The 19380-nt window shown below is 38.9% G+C and overlaps 1 protein-coding gene across 1 annotated transcript in view; it reads left to right on the forward strand.

The window, feature by feature from the left end:
* Nucleotides 1–1133: 1133 nt before the first annotated feature.
* GRAMD2B (GRAM domain containing 2B) overlaps nucleotides 1134–19380 on the forward strand; it is a 69297-nt gene continuing 51050 nt past the window's right edge. The window contains exon 1 of the mRNA XM_004384288.2: nucleotides 1134–1218. Coding sequence (XP_004384345.1) covers nucleotides 1136–1218 — 83 coding nt within the window. The 5' untranslated portion in view covers nucleotides 1134–1135. The remainder of the gene's footprint in view (nucleotides 1219–19380) is intronic.

Genomic DNA, 19380 nt, shown 5'->3' on the forward strand with positions numbered 1-19380 from the left:
AGTTATTATTTTCAACTATTGTATAGCAAATCAGAAAACTACCAACATATTTGTTATTGGGCATAACAAGTGAATGTGTAGAGCAATGCCTGGAAGACAGTAACTCTCAAAAATTTGTTAATGAGGTTGAGAAAGGGAGAATGTTGACATGTCATGGGGTTGGCAACCAATGCCACAAAACAATATGTTTACTAATTGTTTAATGAGAAGCTAGTTCTGTAAACCTTCATCTAAAGTACAATAAAAAAATTTTTTTAATTTGCTAATGAATGAATGCTTCAGACGCAAACTTATAAATCAAAAGCCAACAGGGCCTCCATCTCTACCCTCAGAACTAGCATCTCAAATCAACAAAAGGCAGGAAGAAGAGGCATTCATTTTATTGGTTGGGTGCCTAGAAAGCAAGCTGCTAATGAGATTTTGATGATTGCCTCTCTCTCACAGAACTAGGAAGGGTTAACCAGGCAACCACTAAAGACAACTACCTCTTACTACCTTGTTATTCCCACATAAAAAAATCGAACAAAACTACTGTTTAAGCAACCGGGGTCAGTCCCCAACGAGGCAATGTCCTGTTTGAATAATTTAGGCTGGGGCATAGGCCAGCCCACACCGTGCATTTGTATGGGAAATCAGCCTCACTCAGTCGTATCCATTTCCTGTATCAAGGGCCAACTGCCCATTTTTAAAATCCCCTTCTTACAGTCAGGGTAGGAAATATAAAAAAAAAAAAGCCCAATTATAGCAGGAGGCTAAATACATTGTAACTTGTTAGGCAAATGTTTTCACCTGCTTGACCAATTAGCTTCCTCCCCCAGAAAGACTAGTTAAACAGGTTTCCTTTTTCTCGTCTTCTCCCTCCTGGGTTGGGGAAAAAGGCTGTCACTTCACTTCGACCCTCCCCTTCCCTGCCTGTGGGCTCTTCCACACTCGGTCCGACCAATAGCGCCGGTTCGAACGTGTCCAGGTTGGCGGCCGAAACAGCCGGCGGGGCCTGGATGCGCCAAGGGGCGGAGGGCGCTGGGGAGGGCGCGGCGCGGCTCGTTTGGCCTGCGCCCGGGAGGGGGGAACGCGGAGGAGGAGAATAGCGTGGAAGAGCGTGGAGATCTGAAGGTGCCCTCCTGACACGGCCCTAATGACTGAACTACAGCAAGATGTGGAAGACACAAAGTCTGCAAAAGTTCTCGGGAAAAGAGAGAGCAAAGTTGGCTCAACCCAGTAAGTATTCTCTGCTGAGACCCGTCCAGGGCAGTAGAAAGCGCGCTTCCCAAAGTTCATCTGCCATGGGACAAGTTTTGTGTTGAAACGGTTTCTGGAACTTTTACATTGACAACCTTGTGACTTTTACTCTTTCTGTGGCGCCGGATCTCTCTTTGGCTGAAACCCCTCGGTAAAGGCACAGCATCAGGAACGCGTTGTAGCTTGCAGTCCGGCGGGGATGTAAATTATTTGAGCCCAAAGCATAATTGGTGTTTTATAATTCCCAAGGGAGATCTGGGAGAACTATTCAAATCTCTGGGCCATGTCAAGAAAGAGTGCTGCCATTTATCTCACTTGTCCTTTTTAGTGACGTGTGTGGCGATTCAGTTGTCCCCTTGATGCCATCTGGTTATTAGCTTCCCGGTGATGTGTATTTTGTCGTTCGATTCAGAGCTTGGGGGTGTCTTTTCCCCCATTCCCTTCACTCTTTCCCCTCAGGAGAGAAGAAAAGTAGTCGAAAACATGAAATATGCTGTATCTTTCCCCTCAAAGACTGCCTGCCTTTGGTTGGATAGTTAACAGAAACTTGTTACCCAAATTTTTTTGAGAGAGGAGTTGGTGTTAGGTCGGGGTAGGGTGAGGGGAGCACGATGAATTTACAGATAAAACACTTAAGATATTGGGTTGCTATTGTCCTCTTAAAAGATTGATGTGCATAATTGGAAGATTAGCACATTATTTAACCTAGAAACCCTTCTGGTCAAAGAGAGTGAAAAATCAAATACTTTGATCGCAAGGATTTCTTTCTTTCTCACACAACACTGAAGGAGCCCTGGTTGTGAAGTGGTTAAGAGCTCAGGCTACTAACCAAAAGGTCGGCAGTTCAAATCCACCAGCTACTCCTTGGAAACCCTATGGGGCAGTTCTACTCTGTCCTGTAGGGTTGCTATGAGTCAGAATTGACTTAATGGCACACAACAACATACCACACTGAGGGCTTTTTTAAAATCCAGAAGTGTGATTATTTACAGTGTTGTTGTTCCGAAACATTCTTGTTTTAAAAATGTAAAGAATCAGTGTTTGCTTATTTGCTGTATCACTATAATATCATATCACTCTTAAGTTCCAGATAAATATCTAAACAAGCCCAATTTAATTTTTTTTAAACAACCCCAAGTTGTTGGGAATGCATAAATACACTATCGCTAGTAGTACAAAAAGATGACAAATTATTTTAATAGCAAAAATTAATCTCCTTTGTTCATTATTTCAGTATGTGCTCGTTTTTAAAAAAATCACAACCAGGCTCCACACAAAGGGTCATGAGTACAAAAGTATGTTCCATCTACACGTCTCTTGAAGTTTGGGCTGAAGTTTTAGAAGGAGGAGAATTTTATTAGCTGCTTTGATTTGTTTCCAACGCGTCGGTGGTATTCTCTTCCAGTATCTCTGCTTTGCTTGGCTCCTTACTCTTTCCTTTGCCCTCCCAGCGTTGTCCGCTTTTGCGAACGCTCTTTATTCTTCGTGATAGAGACATGATAGAGACAAAACTACTGTAGGTACAACCCCCACAAAATGTTTTTGTTTTCTCACCCAAGGATAAAATCCTGACTCTGTAATAATAATTCAAGTCCACAAAATGATGAACTCTCCAATAACATCTGTTATTTCCTTTTCACTTAATCTTTCTTTCAGATACTTTATTTCTCTGGAGGATCACGAGTAGGCAAGGTGGATGGTCATATCCCCATTTGATAGATACAGGAAGTGCCAGGATTGTTGAGTGGCTGGGGCAAGACTAGAACCTAGGACTTTAAACTCCTAGTCCAGGACTCTTCCAAAGACAGTGTTTAGATCTAGTTACACAAAGTGATTCAAGCCTACCCAACAGCTACCAAGTTTTGAAATCTTCACATTCCCTGTCGTCTAGATACTCAGTTAAGATCATTTTGATTGAAAAAGTCTACTATAGCATTTAAATTAATTTTCTTTACTCAAAACTCTTAAGCAGTCGACAAAATAAGCCTAACCGCATTGAAACTCAAGGCTCCAACACAGCCCTTCATTTGAACTGACCGGTTTCACAAATTCATTTCAGTCCAACAAATATTGGAATGCCTACTATTTGTTAAATAATGGTAGGGAATACAAGGAACAGTGTGACTTGGAATCTGTCCTTCTGGAACTCTCAGAGCAGTTTTGGTGGTAGAGGTGGAGGTGGAGGGTGGGAGACGTATATGTACATTATTATACCTTGAGGAACAGTGTGAACAATGTCATTAAATACACAGACAGGGTACCATAAAATTTTTACCTATAACTGAATCTTCTCTACAGTTAGGGTGTTTATCTGTTTGGTGGTATTTGGTAAACTTCTCTTGGTGTGTTTTTGTTTGTTTGTATGTTTTTCGCTATAAAGTGTCTTCCAGGCCAACTAAGATCACTTCTGATTCAATCTAAGATTTTAGACATTCTTTACTTCTGAGCTCTTAATCTCTTTTTTGGTATCAAAATAAGAGTAATTTTAGGAGGGAGGGAGGTAAATTATCACAGTGATGATACTGGTGTGACAATTCCATATTTGAAATCAGTTTTATTTTGCCAAATTTTTACGCTTAGAAACCCAGTCTAACCTCTCTGTTTTGAACTTTGTAACTAAGATTGATTATCCCTAAGCTCAAAGGCTTGTTAAAGTCCAAGTTTCCCAATGGACAATTTCCTCTAAGAGTGTTAGAATGGCTCTCTCGTCCATTTCCCATGGATCTGTAGCCACACTCACACAGGCCTCATCACCTAGGACCTACCCTCCTAGGTAATACCAAACCAAAAAACCAAACCCATTGCTGTCAAGTCGATTCCAACTCATAGTGACCCTATAGGACAGAGTAGAACTGCCCCATAGGGTTTCCAAGGGGTGGCTGGTGGATTCGAACTGCCGATCTTTTGGTTAGCAGCTGTTAACCACTGCATCACCAGGGCTCCACCTAGGTAATAGTAGCTGGCGTTTATTGAGAACACTTGCTCTGTGACAGGCAGTGTTCTCAACACAACATGCATCTTCTCACTTAGTGAGGTAGGTGCCATTATGAGCTTCATTTTTACAGATAAGAACATTGAAGCCCTGAGAAGTTACACAACTAGGCAGAGACACACAGTTAATAACAGCTCAAATCAAGCCCAGGTCTCGTAACTCTAGACCCTGAACTTGTAACCACTGCACTACACTTTAGCCATACTCCCCTGCTTGAGAATCTACAATGGCCCTCCATGGCCTGCTCTAAGAAAACAGGCTGCTATGCCAGGATTTCAAGATTCTAATGATCTGGCCATACATAAACCATTCCAACCTCATTTCCTGATACTAGTCCACATGCACATCTTTTATAGCCAAACAATCATACTAGCAGCCCTATGCTTAAAAGGTAGTAGGTATAAAGAACAGGTATGCCAAAGGTAAGGAGCTCTGGTGGTACAGTGGTTAAGCGCTCCTGGCAATCTGTTTACCTGAAGGTTACAGCCTGGGAAACCAATGGGGCAGTTCTGTTGTAGTTACATAAAGTGTCCTATAGGGTCACAATGAGTCGGAATCAGCTCCAAGGCATTTAACAGTTAAGAACATACCGAAGGTAGTAATGAATGGTAGTTCTCTACCCTCTTCCCTTCTCTCATTCCTTCCTCCATCTCTTCCTTTTTCCTTTCTCTTCACCTCTGTTCCTTTAGTTCCCTCTCCTTTCTCTTAAATATACTTCTAAAATAACTCAAGTTTTTCTTCATTTAAAGCCTTCCCTTTTCACTCCAGGCCTTGCTCATCTCTTATTTGTCAGCATTCCCCTTGTACAGATGCGGTCACCCCCACAGAACTCAGCTTCTACTATTTTCACTATTAATTAACAATTAGCATTTATTGAATGTTTAGTATGTACAAAGTACTGTTGTAAGCTGTTAACATATCTTAACTCACACACTAGTCCAGTGAATATTAGTTATCTTTCCCCAAATAGATTTTAAACTTCAGTGACATCTACTCTATTGAATTTCCCAGAAGGCCTAGCAAATAATCATTTTCAATAACTGTTAGTGGGCCAAGGAGAGTGAGATCATAGGTCCCTCTAATTAAAGTGGATGATATGCTCATAGTTGACATTCAGCTTGACTGTCTCAAGGGAAATTCTACTTTTTAAATTTCTTAAATATTCAGTCAGTAGCAGTTAGAATTTTTAGGTACATTTGCTTGCCCAAGAGTAGTGGCTTGTTTACTCATCCTTATGCTAAAAGGTGAGGCTGTGGATTTACTCATCACCAAAGTGCATATTTGATTTTAAAAAAGTACAGTGTACTCTTTTTCTGACAAAAAAGGTAACTTAGCTGCATATCTCCCTCTTGAAATTCTAGTTTCCCCTTACTTTCATTACCGTTTTCATTCTGAATTTTATGTTCCCAATACAGAAACAGTTCTAACATAGCCTAACTTTTTTCACATACATTTTATGAGATGTACTTTTATTTCCCAAAAGTCTGTAGTGAATCTGATTTAGTAAGGGCCAGGTTACTTATGATGAATTTCAACAAATATCTAAAACTAATGCTGCTATGTTTCTGGGCTAACGCTCTCTTGCTTCATATTTCAGATTATGAATTACATTATAGCAAAAAGTTTTGTGCCATCCTTTTATTTTTAACAGCTTTTTTAATGATACAGTTCATATACTATACAATTTACCCATTAAAAGTGTGCAATTCATTGGGCTTTAGTAGATTCACAGATATGTACAACTATCACCACAATCAATTTTAGAATATTTTTATCACCTCAAGAAGAAACCCAGTACCCTTTAGCTATCACACCTCTTCCCTCTTCTACCTGCTCCATCCTTCCCACCCCATCTACTTGTAGCACAAAGCAACCACTAATTTACTTTCTCTGTCTATAGATTTCCCTATTCTGGACTTTCAGATGAATGGAATCATATAGTATGTGGTCTTTCGTACTAGTTTCTTTCACTTAGAATAATGTTTTCAAGGTTCGTCCGTATTTGTAGCATGTGTCAGGACTTTATTCCTTTTTATGGCCGAATCATATTCTATCGTATGGATATACCACATTTTGTTTATCCATTTGTTCATTGATGAACATTTGAGTTGTTTCTCCTTTTTGGGTACTGTGAATAATGCAGCTATAAACATTCATGTACAAGTGTTCATTTCTTTTGAGTATATACCTAGGAGTGGAATTGCTGAGTCATATGGTAACTCTAGGAGTCCCTGGATGGCGCAAACAGTTAAGCACTTGACTTCTAGCCAAAAGTTTGGTGGTTGGAACCTACTGAGAGACACGTTGAAAGACAGGCCTGATGATCTTCTTTTGAAAGGTCACAGCCTTGAAAACCCTGTGGAGCAGTTCTACTCTGCATACATGAGGTCGACATGAGTCAGAATCGACTTAATGGCAGTTAACAATAGTAACAACCACAAAAACAACATGGTAACTCTATGTTTAATTGTTTAAGGAACTGCCAGACTGTTCTCCAAAATGGCTGCACCATTTTACATTCCCACCGTCAGTGTATGAGGGTTCCAGTTTCCATATCATCGCCAACACTTGTTGTTATCTGACTTTTTGATTCTAGTCATCCTAGTGAGTGTGAAGTGGTATCTTGAATTTTTAACATGTAAACATTAATAACTTAGGGCATAAGAATTATAGAAAATAGTTCAGCTCCATGTAATGGAGAGAGGATGAATGTGGGCAATGTAAACATTGACCTTTAAATGAAGCTCTTTGTTATTATTAAAAAATGGTTTTCATTTTAGGGACATATTTTTACTTTAGTGAATTCAAGTAAAAAGAAATTACCTGCAGTGAAAGCACCTATCACCCAAGCTTTACTATCCTTGTACATATCACATTGGGGCTACAAGCAGAATAAGAGTGGGAGTGGGAATTGATTTTGAATTGGAAGCAGGAAGAGCAAAGGCAAATTAAATTACTGAACCAAGCTCAATTTCTTAATGCTTACTTAACTTCAAACTTTGAAAATTCCCGTTGAGCAAGAGAATCCCTATATTACATATAAGTGTCTATCCATACATGTATATATATGTGTATGTATGTGTACATTACTTTTTTTAATTTCCAGGTCATCAGTTCTGAAAAACTTAGTTCACTTTTTAATATAAACTTCGGGGTAGGAAAAAAAATATGTATAACATATTAGAAAATGTGGAAAATATAAAAATTATGTTAAAATAAAACAATCAGCTGAGGGGTTTGAAGAGATGGAGAAAAATATGCAGTGTGTTCTGGTTTGAAATGTTTTCAAAACACATATAATAAAGCAGATCAACTCTATGGTTGGAGGCCAATATCACAGAAAATTGGTGATTTGTCAAGGCGGTTCATAGAGTTGTCAAGAACACAGGCCCTAGTAAATAGGAGTTGAATTCTGACTTTGCTATCTCTTAGAGGTGTGACCCTGACAAGGTACTTAGCACCTCTAAGCCTCGGTTTCATCATCTGTAAAGGAGAATAATTAAGTCAGCTGTTTCGTATAGACTTGTTTTAAAGTTTAGGTGAGAAATGTAAGAAAATGGACTTAACCACCTGTTGTTAGCTGCCATTAAGCCAGGGGGCCAATTTATGGGGACCACTGTGATCCATAGGGTTTTCATTGGCTGATTTTTCAGAAATAGATCACCATACCTTTTTTCCTAGGTCATTTTAGTTTGGAAGCTCTGCTAAAACCTATTTGGTATCATAGCAACACTCAGGGTGGTGGCTGCGCTTGAGGTGCACTGGCCAGGAATCAAACCCGGGTCTCACGCATGGAAGGTAGGAATTCTTCCACTGAACTATCGCTGCCCTTGCGCTTAGCCTAGTGCCTGACATACTGTCAGCTCTCCATAAACTGTAGCTATGCTAGTCCTCACTGACTAGCCATTGAAAACTCCACGGAGCACACTTCTACTCTGACACACATGGGTTCGCCATGAGTCCAAGTTGACTCAATGGCAACTGGTTTAATTTCTCCATTGCTTGAAAAACAGTTTGCTATTTTATATTGCTTTAATCAGAAAGATATTTGTTCATTTTATCTCTTTAGGTCATGCCTTACTAATTTGAGAACAAGTGAAAAATTAATATTGACATCTTATTTGGCTTAAAGTTCTGAGAGATCCCACTATAAAGGGTGTATTGTATGAGTTCCTGTATGTTGATAGTGTTGACAAACTACTATTTCATCATAACAACTTTTATCATGACGGTACTGTTTTTTATAATACAGCTTTAAAAGTATGCTGGATGCTTTATGTAGCATATAATGTGTTCTTCCAAGAGTACAGCTTGAACTGTCAACAATGTATTTCTTTCCTTCCCTCTCTTCCTTCTTTTTTTTTTTTTTTTGTACTTTATATGAAGGTTTCCAGAACAAACTAGTTTCTCATTAAACAATACACATATTGTTTTGTGGCATTGTTTGCCACCCCCACAACATGTCAACACTTTCCCCTTCTCGACCTTGGGTTCACCGTTACCAGCTTTCCTATCCCTTGCTGCCTGTCGTCCTTGCCCCTGGGCTGGTGTGCCCATTTAGTCTCGTTTTGTTTTATGGGCCTGTCTAACCTTTGGCTGAAGGGTGAACCTCAGGAGTGACTTCATTACTAAGCTATAAGGGTGCCAGGGGGCCATACTCTTGGGGTTTCTCCAGTCCTGTCAGACCAGTAGGTCATTTTTTTTCTTTTTGTCAGTTAGAGTTTTATTCTACATTTTTCTTCAGCTCTGCCTGGGACCCTCTATTGTGATCCCTGTTAGAGCAGTCGGTGGTGGTAGCCAGGCACCATCTAGTTGTGCTGGGCTCAGTCTGATGGTCCCTCTCTTCCTTCTTCAATAATAAAGTTCTGTAGTATGTAAAGTTGGACTAGTTTTGACATGAAGTTGGTAGATTTCTTAAGCTTGTTTATAATTTGATTAAAATATTTTCTGAAAATTTTACAAAGAATCATAGCACCTTTTCTGAACTCCATTTCTAAAATCACAAAATATCAGATCTTTCATCAAAACATAGGAAATAAGAGAATACCAATGGCCTAGGAGCTGGAGGAAAGGCCACACCCATAAAACCAAACCTGTTGCCATCGAGTTGATGCCAACTCCTAGTGACCTTATAGGACAGAGTAGAACTGCCCCATGAGGTTTCCAAGGAGCACCTGGTGAATTCGAACTGCCAACCTTTTGGTTAGCAGCCATAGCTCCTAACCACTACGCCACCAGGGTTTCCCAGGGGAAAGGCAGAATTTGATAATTCACAATGACCAGAGAAATTTGCTTATGTACTAAACCCACATTTACTAAGTAGTTCTGTGTGTTGGGCACCATGCTGAGTGCTATGAATATAACTAGAATAAAGAAGATAAGCCTTTACCCATAAGGAAAATGAAGTTGATAAAATTTTATTTTGTTTTGAGATTTGATTTTCCTTCAAAGAGACTAGGAATCTCCAGAAAATGTTATCAAAGCTTAAACGAGAATAAAACTCACCCATTACCATCAAGTCGATTCCAACTCATAGCGACCCTATAGTACTGACCCGATAGGACAGACCCTGTAGTAGAACTGCCCCATAGGATTTCTAAGGAATGGCTGGTGGATTCAAACTGCTGACCTTTTGGTCAGCAGCAGAGCTCTTAATCACTGTGCCACTAGGGCTTGTAAATGAGATTAGGTAATACAATTGCTATAAACTGTGCACTATTCAAAGTGCTTTTACATGTATACGTATAATGAGGTAGGTACTGTTATCATCACATTTCATGCATGAGGAAACAAAGACACAGTGAGTTGCCCAAGTTCATAACAGCTGGTAAAGTGTTAGAGCCAAAATTCAAACGCAGGCAGACTAATCCGAACCAGTCTCCTAAAATCACTAAATTCTGCAACCTCTGTCAATGTTAGGAAGAAAGATCACAGAACCAGAAGGCAAAGTGTCTCCCATTAAGTGTCTATGGACACATGAGTAGATCTCTTCCCCTTTATGGTATGTTTTCTCAACCATGTAACCATTTCCATTCTATAATTCTAACACTGAAAGGATTTCTGATGCTCTGTAAAGAGTAGAGAGAGAACCATTAGCTGTCATTTGGGCGCTGGTGCGCTCTCTGTGTGTTGTCAAGTACAGGTAACCATCTGCTAGATACTTCTCTATTCACTCTGTGCAGAAACCTGACAATAGATTTATTTTTTCAGTTACCACTTTACACTGTGATTTGTTCAGCAGTCATTCATAGAAAAACCATAACTGAGTTCTTCTTTGCTCAGTCACAGAGTGTTACTGTAATGTGACTGATTCATTTAAAAAAATATGTGAATGTTGTCTCTTTAAAAGTAGTCACTGAAGGAACCCAAGAACTTTTCCAACAATCCTGCAATTGCACAAAATCGTTTTTAAATTCTTCTCGTGGATTTACTTTCAAAGCCAGAACCCTGTTGTTTGAATAGTCATAAGGTTGGCAAATCCACTTCCTTCAAGAGTGAATTCAGTTTTTTTAAAAATAGCCTGAAGTTCCTTGAAGCTGAATTTCATGAATGAGGTGGATAAGAATAGTTTAAACTATTCTATAAATAAGGCGATTTTTGGTCAAAAACAAGATGTGACACTAATAAGACTGAGATTTTGGTCATAATTACAAACCAGTTTCTGTACTTTTAAATTTGAGTTAATTACCTCATTATGAAAAAAGTAAAATTTTATAGTTATTATTTTATCCTAAAATTATTTTTCAGTGTTTGTAACATAGCCAGCTAGGTGTTAGGTATATTATAAGCACCAAGAAATACTTTGAGGATGCGTACGTAATATATGATAAGCCTTGTTCTTAAAGAGTATATCCTATGTATTATGGAAAACATAATTTTGGAGATAATTTCTATGAATTTAGATAGTAAAGAAAATGAAGGTTCAGTAATCACAATCTTGAGGTACTGTCATCTGCTTCATTGCACATTATGGATATTTATATACAAATTATATTTTTCCAGCTCCCCTCCCCTCGTGGCACAGTGGTTAAGTGCTCAGCTGCTGACCAAAATGTCGACTGTTCAAATCCACCAGCCACTCCACAGAAGAAAGATGTGGCAGTCTGCTTCCATAAAGATTACAGTGTTGGATTAAAAAAAAAAAAAAAAGATTACAGCCTTAGAAACCCTATAGGGCAGTTCTGCTCTGTCCTACAGTATCACTATGAGTCAGAATTGACTCAATGGCAATGGGTTTGGTTTTCCAGTTTTCCCCTTTTTTTTTTTACTGTATGAAGTGTGACTGCTAACTTTCCCATGTAATAATTATTAGCAGTAAGCTTTCCATTTTTTGTTTAAGTGTCACCTAATATTTAACTTCTGTGAGCTACTACCTGGTAAGTCCCTAAGCGTACTAAGGACGAGCATGTTTTCCTGTTCCCTCATCCTTTGGACAGAATGGTTCCTTTAGCGTAGGAGTATTATACAGCCAGTTTGTCTGAAATCAGATTTTAATACTGTGTTGTTCAGTAACTTTTATGTGATATTCCTCCACTCAAATCTAATGCAGTTTAATTCAACAAGCATTTACCTAGCGTTTAATCTGTGCTGCGAATACAAGGCTAAAAAGGAGTTTCCTGGTGCCCTTTAGGAACTCCCAGTCCAGGGGGAAAGGAGGAGGATACAGATACTCGTCACTAATACTGTGTGAGAAGAATTCCATGCTTAGATCAGTGGAATGGGAACAGAGATGGAGGCAATTTATTTTTCTTGAGGTGAGCATAGATGAGATGTGATATTTGATGTGAGGTTGATGGATAAGAATTTGGCCTCAGTAGGGGGGAGAAAATTATTCTAGGCAGAGAGAAGAATAACAGTAAAAATCTGGAAAGTTCAAACTGTGTTTTTGATGAGCACTTAAGGGTCTCATGTGGCTAGATTGTTTGGGGCTGGGAGGAATAGCGGGGAGATCAGAAGAGGGGAGGGCTTGGAGTCCCTTGTTTAGAATTCCACTCCTTGCTTTGCTCACTTAGCTTCACTTCTGGTTTTGGATCTACTACTGACTCTTTGAAATGTTAGGGACAGCATCCTCCTCTCTGGTCTTCAGTTTCCTCCTCTATAAAGAGAGAGGATTCAATGACCTGATTTATTAGATCCCTTCCAATGTGAAGAGTACGAGTCTTTGAAGAAACTGGCCTACTTCTCTGTGCTCTTCTAAGGCCTTTCTATAAAGAATTCTGTCAGACATTGAACTGAACAAACTGAGGAAAGCTTTTTGCATATGAATAGAATCCTTGCTTTCTTACTTGGTCTGGCCTGTTTTTTTTCCCCATAGGTATACTTTGTTAAGGTAGGACTGCCACAGGAAACATACCTGAACTATCCTCTTAGGCATTTATAGATACATATCAGTATTCTCATTGAATTCAAACAACCATACTTTGCCTTTTGGCTGCAGTGGAAAGGGTCACAATGCCTTCTAGATTGGCCATTGCAGAACTGTCCAAATCGGGTAATTTAATTTAAACCTATTAAACAGATGGGACCAAAATCATTATCAGTAGAATTGCAAGCTTTTCTAGTATACTCTGGTGGCGTAGTGGTTAAGAGCTTGGCTGCTAACCAAAAGGTCAGCAGTTTGTAATCCACCAGGCGCTCCTTGGAAACCCTATGGGACAGTTCTACTCTGTCCTGTAGGTTGCTATGAGTCGGAATCCACTCGATGGCAATGGGTTTGGTTTTTGTTTTTTGTTTTTTTTTTGGTTCTAGTATACTCGGGTGGATGACCCAGTAAGCAAGGTAACCACGGGTTTACTTGTACTTACTTCCTAATCTGTAGTGAAATTGTTTACTACAGACTAGGAAGCAAGCACAAGTAAGCCTGTGCTTAACTTTCTACTGGGTCATCCATCCCTGTCAGGGATTGTGAATTTGAAAAGAGGATTGGATTTTATCGGAATGTGCTTTGGGGTTGGGGAGAAACAGATGCCAACCATATCCAGAAGCAGAATCTTTGATGGTGCAAAAATGTGAAATTTTTCACTACTGATGATCTGGTAAGTGAGGTAAGCACTGTGCTTACCTTGCCTATTGGATAATCTACCCCTGGGTATACTTAAGGTCTGAAAATAATCATATTTTGCACCTGAATACAGAATACAGTAAGTCCCTGGGTTACAAACATTGGACTTAAGGACAACTCATAATTGCCCTTTAATGTTATATAAATTTGGCGTCACTTTGAAATGATGGAACCAACCCCTACTTGAAACAAATTCTTCATCACAGTCACCTTCACTTGCTGCATGTGCAGCTTTTAAATCATTGAAAAGGCTTTGAGCCTTTTCTTGCACTAAAGTGAGGCTAAATAAGAACCAAACGCACCTCTTCCGACCTAACCTACAAATTCAACTTAAAGACACAGTTAGGAATGGATCTCGTTCATAAACCGGGGACTGCCTGTAAAATTTCAGGTTAAAAAGACTTTTCCCTCAAATGAAATCAGGGAATGCCTAAGAGATACTAGTTTCCCACCTGAACTTAATAATTATACTAGCATTTTAAAAGCACTTTATGTTCTTTGAAGCACTTATATTTACATCAGTAGTTGAATTTAACAAATATTTTTTGAGGACCTACTATTATTAGGCACTATATTATGTTATAGTATAACAGTGGTTAAAGCAATCGACTGTTAACTGAAAGGTGGGTGGTTCGAAACCACTAGGGGCTCCGCTGGAGAAAGATGTGGCAGTCTGCTTCCGCACAGATTTGTAGCCTTGGAAACCCTATGAGGTCACTATGAGTCAGAATAAACTCGATGGCAGTGGGTTTGGTTTTGTTTTGGTTTTGATACTGTGTTATATGTCCCTGGATGGTGCAAAAGGCAGTTTGACTCCACTACCCAGTGGCACCAAGGAAGAAAGACCTGGTGATCTACTTCCATAAGATTGTTGTTGTTATTAGTTGCCGTGGAGTCGATTCCAACTTATGGCGACCCCATGTATGCAGAGTAGAGCTGCTCCATAGGGTTTTCAAGGCTATGACCTTTCAGAAGCAGATCACCAAGCCTGTCTTCCAAAGTGCCTCTGGTGAATTTGAACCATCAACATTTTAGCTAGTAGTCGAACACTTAACTGTTTGTGCCCCCAAATTACAGCTATTGAAAACCCTATGGAGCAGTTCTAGTCTGACACACATGGCGTCAGAATCTACTTGACGGCAATGGGTTTTTTATACTATATTATAAGGATATTAGGGTACATTAGATGTAGACCCTGCCCTCAAGAACAGATCTCACTATAATTTGAGCAAGGTCTTACTATGATGTTAAATATGAATTTCAATCTACTGTGATCAGTAAAATTTATACAGGCACTTCCAAGAAAACAATGGAGGAGAAACTAGCCTAGTGTAGGGACTGAGGGAAGGCTTCTTAGAGGAAATGATATCTAAGATAAGTTTTGAAGAAAGCACAGATGTTAGCCAAAAAAGAAAAAGAAAAGAGGTGGTAAGGTCATTCAAACCAGAACAAATAGCCTAAATGATGACAGTGAAGTGAAACAGCCTGGTGAATATGGAGAACTAATATTACTAGAACATAAAATGTGTAATACTGAGTGACAATACATGGGGCAGAAGCAGTAATTTGGAGGAAGTTCTCAGAAAACCTCTTATGCCGTGAGACGGAGTTTGGATTTCCCCAGAAGGCATAGAGAGCCATTGAAGGGGTTTACTCAGAGATGTGATACGCTCAGGTTAGAGTCTTTTTTAGCGATGACTCTAGTGGCAGAGTATAAAATAGATTTGATGAGGAACAAAACAGGAAGCGGGATTACCTGGCAGTGAAACAATCCATGTGAGACTGTTTTGGTAGGGAAAATGGAACAGGAAGGTGAGAGAGAAATGGGGAGAACAGGTTTGAGAATTGTTGAGGAGATAAAATCGAAAGTACAAGGTGATAGATTGGATTGATAGAGGGAGGAAGCTAGAATGACTCCTAATTTCTCTATCCAGGAAGGCTACATGGATTGTGATGCCATTAATTAACCCACAAAACATGGCAGGAAGAGGAGATTTGAGGTATTAAGATGATGAGTTCACTTTTATAGAAGTTGACATTGGGAGGGTGGCCAGGACTAGGAGATAGATTTGGGAATTATTAGCCTAGAGGTGACAGTTAAAATCATGAGTGTGGATGAAATTTTCTAATGGTGAGAAGAGTAAGGGACCAAAGACAGAACTGGGAATGATCCTATGTTGGGATGAAAGTCAAAACAAGAAGAGGCCACAAAGGTAATGGAAAACAACAGATAGCAAAAAGCAATAAAAGAAACAAAACACAACAAAAAGCACACACAAAAAAACACCAGGGGAGTAAAATCGTGGGATGGGGTGGGGCAAGGGAGGAGAATCTCAGAGATAGTAGCCAACATTGCCATCAAGAGCGACCTGAAGAGAACTATTAAAATGCCCTGGGTATTTAGCAATATACAGATTCCCAGTGAACTTCGAGAGAGAAATTTTAGTGGAGTGATGGGAATGGAGGTCTGACTATCGTGGGCTATGTTAAAGGGAAATGAGGAAGCAGACACAGCATGTATAGACTATGACTTAAGAGGCTTGATTGAGAAGAGACGGAAAGAAGGGAAACAACTATAAGAAAGTGAGGTTGAAAGAAGGTATGCACATAAACTAGGAGAAAGAAGTAGCAGAGTGGGAGAAGATAAAGATGTAACACAAAAATGGAATGACTGTTATAACCCCAGAGGTGACAGAAAATGAGCCTGAACATGGATAGAAGAGAGACTTTGTCTTAGTGGATCCAGATATAGGTGATCGTAGATCAGGGGAAGACGTGGCTGCTCTCGCTTGAGGGCTTCAATTTTCCATTTTCTTAATGACATGGTGATACGGCTTTCATCTAGAGGCATGTTTGGTTAGGGGCTTGAGAGTGGTGAGTGTTTAGAACACTAGTTGAGGGTACTAGAGGAGGAGGGTGACTGAGGACTGTTGAGGTCCCAGCAGACAGTGGAGAAACCAATCCACAGTAATGGCTGATTTTTCTTTCTTCAACAGTGCTCAGCTTTCAGGGATTAGCAGTTTAAAAAAATAATTTTGAATTGATCCTGGGGTGTTTATGCTGAGTGGGTGTGGTATAAGGACCTGAGTGATTGGAAACCGAGGGTGAGCAATCCCACGGTTTAGGCTGCCTCAGGAAATAAGTATAGTGAGCATGGGATTAGCAGAGTAGGGGAAGTGGGAGTTTAGAGCTGTCATATAGACAATGAGTATTTCTGTATGGAATAATCTGAGCAATGATAAAGCCAGGCATTAACCATGAGTGATTTATGTGAAGTGGAAGTAAAGGTCACTGTAGTTAAAGCCAGGTTGTTGGATGCGGTCCACGTGGACTTTGAAGGATCCAGGTGTCAAAGTCCTCAACAAAGGAGAAGTGATCAGTATGCCAGAGGGTGAAGCAATAAGGAAAGTTAAAAGCATCTGGGCCAAGAGTAACCTGCGGGAGGCTAGACTTTCTGTGTGCTGAGTATAGGTAAAAATTGATTTTTATTTTTTAAACTCAAGTGAACTGACAAAAAAAAAAAATTAAAAATAAGGGCACTCAGTAAATTGACTGATTACCAGACAAAAATCATAAAAATCAATACCTTTCTTACTAACCATAACAAGTTAACAAAATAGAGTCAAAAGTATAGACCAGCAACAAAAAAATATAAAATAGCCAGAAGGAAAGAAATTTAATAAAAAGTAAATAAAGCAATACACCTACTAAAGGAGACAACTTGGAAAATGGAAAAGTCTATCTTCTTCAGAAGGAAAGCTAAGCATTATAAAGATAGCAGTGTTCAATATAACACCAAACAAAATCTCAGTGACTCTCTCAAGGAAACATAACTGAATGATTCTAAATTCTTCTGAAAGAGATGCATACAACAAGCGCATGAAAATATGTTCAACATCATTAGTCATTAGGAAAATGCAAATCAAAACCACAATGATATACTACTTCATACCTACTAGGATGGCTATAACATGAAAAACAGCAAATGTTGGTGAGCTTTTGGAGAAATTGGAACACTTTTGTATATTGTTATTAGGAATGTAAGATGGTGCAGCCACTATGGAAAGTTTGGAGGTTCCTTGGAAAGTTAAATAGAATTACCATATGACCCAGCAATTCTACTCCTGGGTATGTACCCAAAAGAATTGAAAACAGGTATTCAAACAGATGCTTGTACAAGAATGTTCTTAGCAGCACTATTCAGTATCCAAAAGGGAGAAACAACTCAAACGCCCATCATAAACGAAATGTGGTATATCCATATGGTTAAATATTGATTTATAAAAAAGGAATAAAGTACTGAAGTATCACAATATAGATGAACCTAAAAAACATTATGCTAAGTGAAAGACACCAAACACAAAAGATCACATATTGTATGATTCCATTTATATGAAATATCCAGAATAGGTAGGTGGAAAGCAGATTAATTATTGCCAGGGGCTCGGGGGAGAAGGGAATGAGGAGTGACTTCTGGGTACAGGGTGTCCTTTGGGGGTGATGAATGTTTTGGAACTAGATGGAGGTTATGATTGTACAACGTTGTGAATGTACTTAATGCCGTTTACTTGTATGCTTTAAAATGGTTAATTTTATGTTATGTGAATTTCACCCCAATTTTTAAAAAATGAGTATCCAGGCTGAATCTGAATGATAGACTCATAGTTTATCATATATTCTCAAGCTATCTTAATAAAGATTGAGAAAGAAAGCCAAATATATCTGGAGGCATTTTCAAATCCCTGGGGACAACTGGTTAGCCATTTGGGAAAAATCAGATTTGGTATCCTACTTCACTCCATAATTAAAATGAGTTCCTGATGGATCAAGTATTTAAATATAAAAAAAGAAACCTTAAAAGTACTAGAAGAAAACAAGAACCACTATATAATCTTGAAGTAGGAAAGGTCTTACTGTACATAAAATTAAATTTAGACATTATAAGGGGAAAGATCGGTAAGTTTGACCAAAACAAAAAATTGTCTATTGTTTTAGTTATCTAGTGCTGCTGTAACAGAAATAGCACAAGTGGACGGCTTTAACAAACAACTTTATTTACTCACACTTTAGGAGGCCAGAAGTCCAAATTCACAGTGCCAGCTCCAGGGGAGGGCTTTCTCCCTCTGTTGGCTCTGGGGGAAGGTGCTTGTCATCAATATTCCCCTGTCCTAGGACCTTCTTAGCACAGGGACCTTGGGTCCAAAGGACGCGCTCCCCTCCTGGTTCTGCATTCTTGGTGGTAGGAGGCCTGCATGTCTCTCTGTTTGCTTCTCTCTTTCATATTTCGAAAGAGATTGACTCAAGATACAACTTAATCTTATAGATTGAGTCCTGCCTCATTAACATAACTGCCTCTAATCCTGCCTCATTAACATCATAAAGGTAGGATTTACAACACATAGGAAAATCATGTCAGATGACAAAATGGTAGACAGTCACACAATACTAGGAATCATGGCCCAGCCTAGCTGACTTACATTTTTGGGGGATACAATTGAATCCATGACATCTATGATTTTAAAAAAGGCGCTGTAAAGGCTCTGAAATATCTTTGATATAAAATTTTTTAAAATAATTTGCAAAAAAATGTGTAACATGATTCTATTATATAAAATTCTATATTTATATTTTCTATTCATTGAGATAGGCCTGGAAGGATGTACGCTAAAATGTTAAAAAAAGATGATTTTCTCTAAATTGTGTTTTGATTTTTGTTGATTTTTCCCCATCTTTATAACTGTTGGTATTGTTTGGATTTTCTAAAATGAGTGTGTATTATCATGGCAGAAAGGAAAAAACAATTTTAAAAAATGCACCGTTTTAATGAAGTCCATGGTGGATTTGATTTATATCTTGCATTGTGAGTGTAAAGGACTATTGCTTTGAAAAGGTGATAAAAGACCTTGTAAACATGCCCAGTGAAAATAATGTAAGGTCACTATAGACATAATTTCATCTGGGACAAGTACAGGCAGTCCCCCCATTACAAAGAGTTATATTCCTAAATCTGTCTTAAAGTCGAATTTGTACGTAAGTGAGAAGTTAGGTATGGTTCCTATCTAATGTTAGTTAGTCAAATGTTAGTATA

The sequence above is a fragment of the Trichechus manatus genome, unplaced genomic scaffold (genome assembly GCF_000243295.1).
Source record: "Trichechus manatus latirostris isolate Lorelei unplaced genomic scaffold, TriManLat1.0 scaffold00121, whole genome shotgun sequence".
NCBI classification, from domain to species: Eukaryota; Metazoa; Chordata; class Mammalia; order Sirenia; family Trichechidae; genus Trichechus; species Trichechus manatus.